General features: G+C 70.9%; 1 protein-coding gene across 1 annotated transcript; it reads left to right on the top strand.

Annotated features, from left to right (window-relative positions):
- The first annotated feature begins 155 nt into the window (after positions 1–155).
- Positions 156–1,092, top strand: FOXD3 (forkhead box D3). Its single transcript, XM_014939060.1, has one exon. It carries the CDS (start codon positions 249–251, stop codon positions 1,074–1,076), a length of 828 nt encoding a protein of 275 aa, XP_014794546.1. The 5' UTR covers positions 156–248; the 3' UTR covers positions 1,077–1,092.
- The last annotated feature ends 6 nt before the right edge of the window (positions 1,093–1,098 follow it).

Here is a 1,098-nt window from a genome sequence, read left to right as displayed (position 1 = left end):
CCACCCCTGCCCGCTCCCTCAGCGCCCTCTAGCGGCGGCGGGGGCGCCGCCCTCTGACATCCCGCCGCGACGCCCGGCGGTTGCTAGGCAGCGAGGCGGCGCTTCCTCCGGCGGCCGGAAGTGACGGGCGGGTCGATTGGCTGCGTGGGGGATGCGCGAGCGGCGGCGGCGGCGGCGGGGCGGCGGGGCAGAGCAAGCCCAAGAGCAGCCTGGTGAAGCCGCCCTACTCCTACATCGCCCTCATCACCATGGCCATCCTGCAGAGCCCGCAGAAGAAGCTGACGCTCAGCGGCATCTGCGAGTTCATCAGCAACCGCTTCCCTTACTACCGGGAGAAGTTCCCCGCCTGGCAGAACAGCATCCGCCACAACCTCTCCCTCAACGACTGCTTCGTCAAGATCCCCCGGGAACCCGGGAACCCCGGTAAAGGCAACTACTGGACGCTGGACCCTCAGTCCGAGGACATGTTCGACAACGGCAGCTTCCTCCGCCGCAGGAAGCGCTTCAAGCGGCACCAGCAGGAGCACCTGCGGGACCAGACGGCGCTGATGATGCAGGGCTTCGGCGCCTACGGCCTCGCCGGCCCTTACGGCCGCCCCTACGGGCTGCACCCCGGCGCTTACACCCACCCGGCGGCCGCCGCCGCCGCGCTGCAGTACCCCTACACCCCCCCGGTGGGGCCCATGCTGCCGCCCGCCGTGCCGCTCCTGCCGTCCAGCGAGCTCAGCCGCAAAGCCTTCAACTCCCAGCTCAGCCCCAGCCTCCAGCTGCAGCTCAACAGCCTGGGGGCCGCCGGCTCCATCGTCAAGTCGGAGCCCAGCAGCCGCCCCTCTTTCAGCATCGAGAACATCATCGGCGTCCCCGCCGCCAGCTCGGCCGCCAGCGCCCAGACTTTCCTGAGACCGCCCGTCACCGTGCAGTCGGCCCTGATGGCCCACCAACCGCTGGCGCTGGCTAGGACCACCGCCGCCATCGCCCCCATCCTCAGCGTGCCTACCAACATCATCGCGGGGCAGTTCCTGCAGCCCGCAGCCCCCGCCGCCGCCGCCGTGCAGGCCAAGTGGCCGGCGCAATAGCCCCGGGGCGAGTAGCCCCCAC

Source organism: Calidris pugnax, unplaced genomic scaffold (assembly GCF_001431845.1).
Source record: "Calidris pugnax isolate Ruff unplaced genomic scaffold, ASM143184v1 scaffold18, whole genome shotgun sequence".
NCBI lineage: Eukaryota > Metazoa > Chordata > Aves > Charadriiformes > Scolopacidae > Calidris > Calidris pugnax.
Note: the sequence above shows the minus strand (reverse complement) of the source record. Positions and strands in the feature narration are given on the sequence as shown.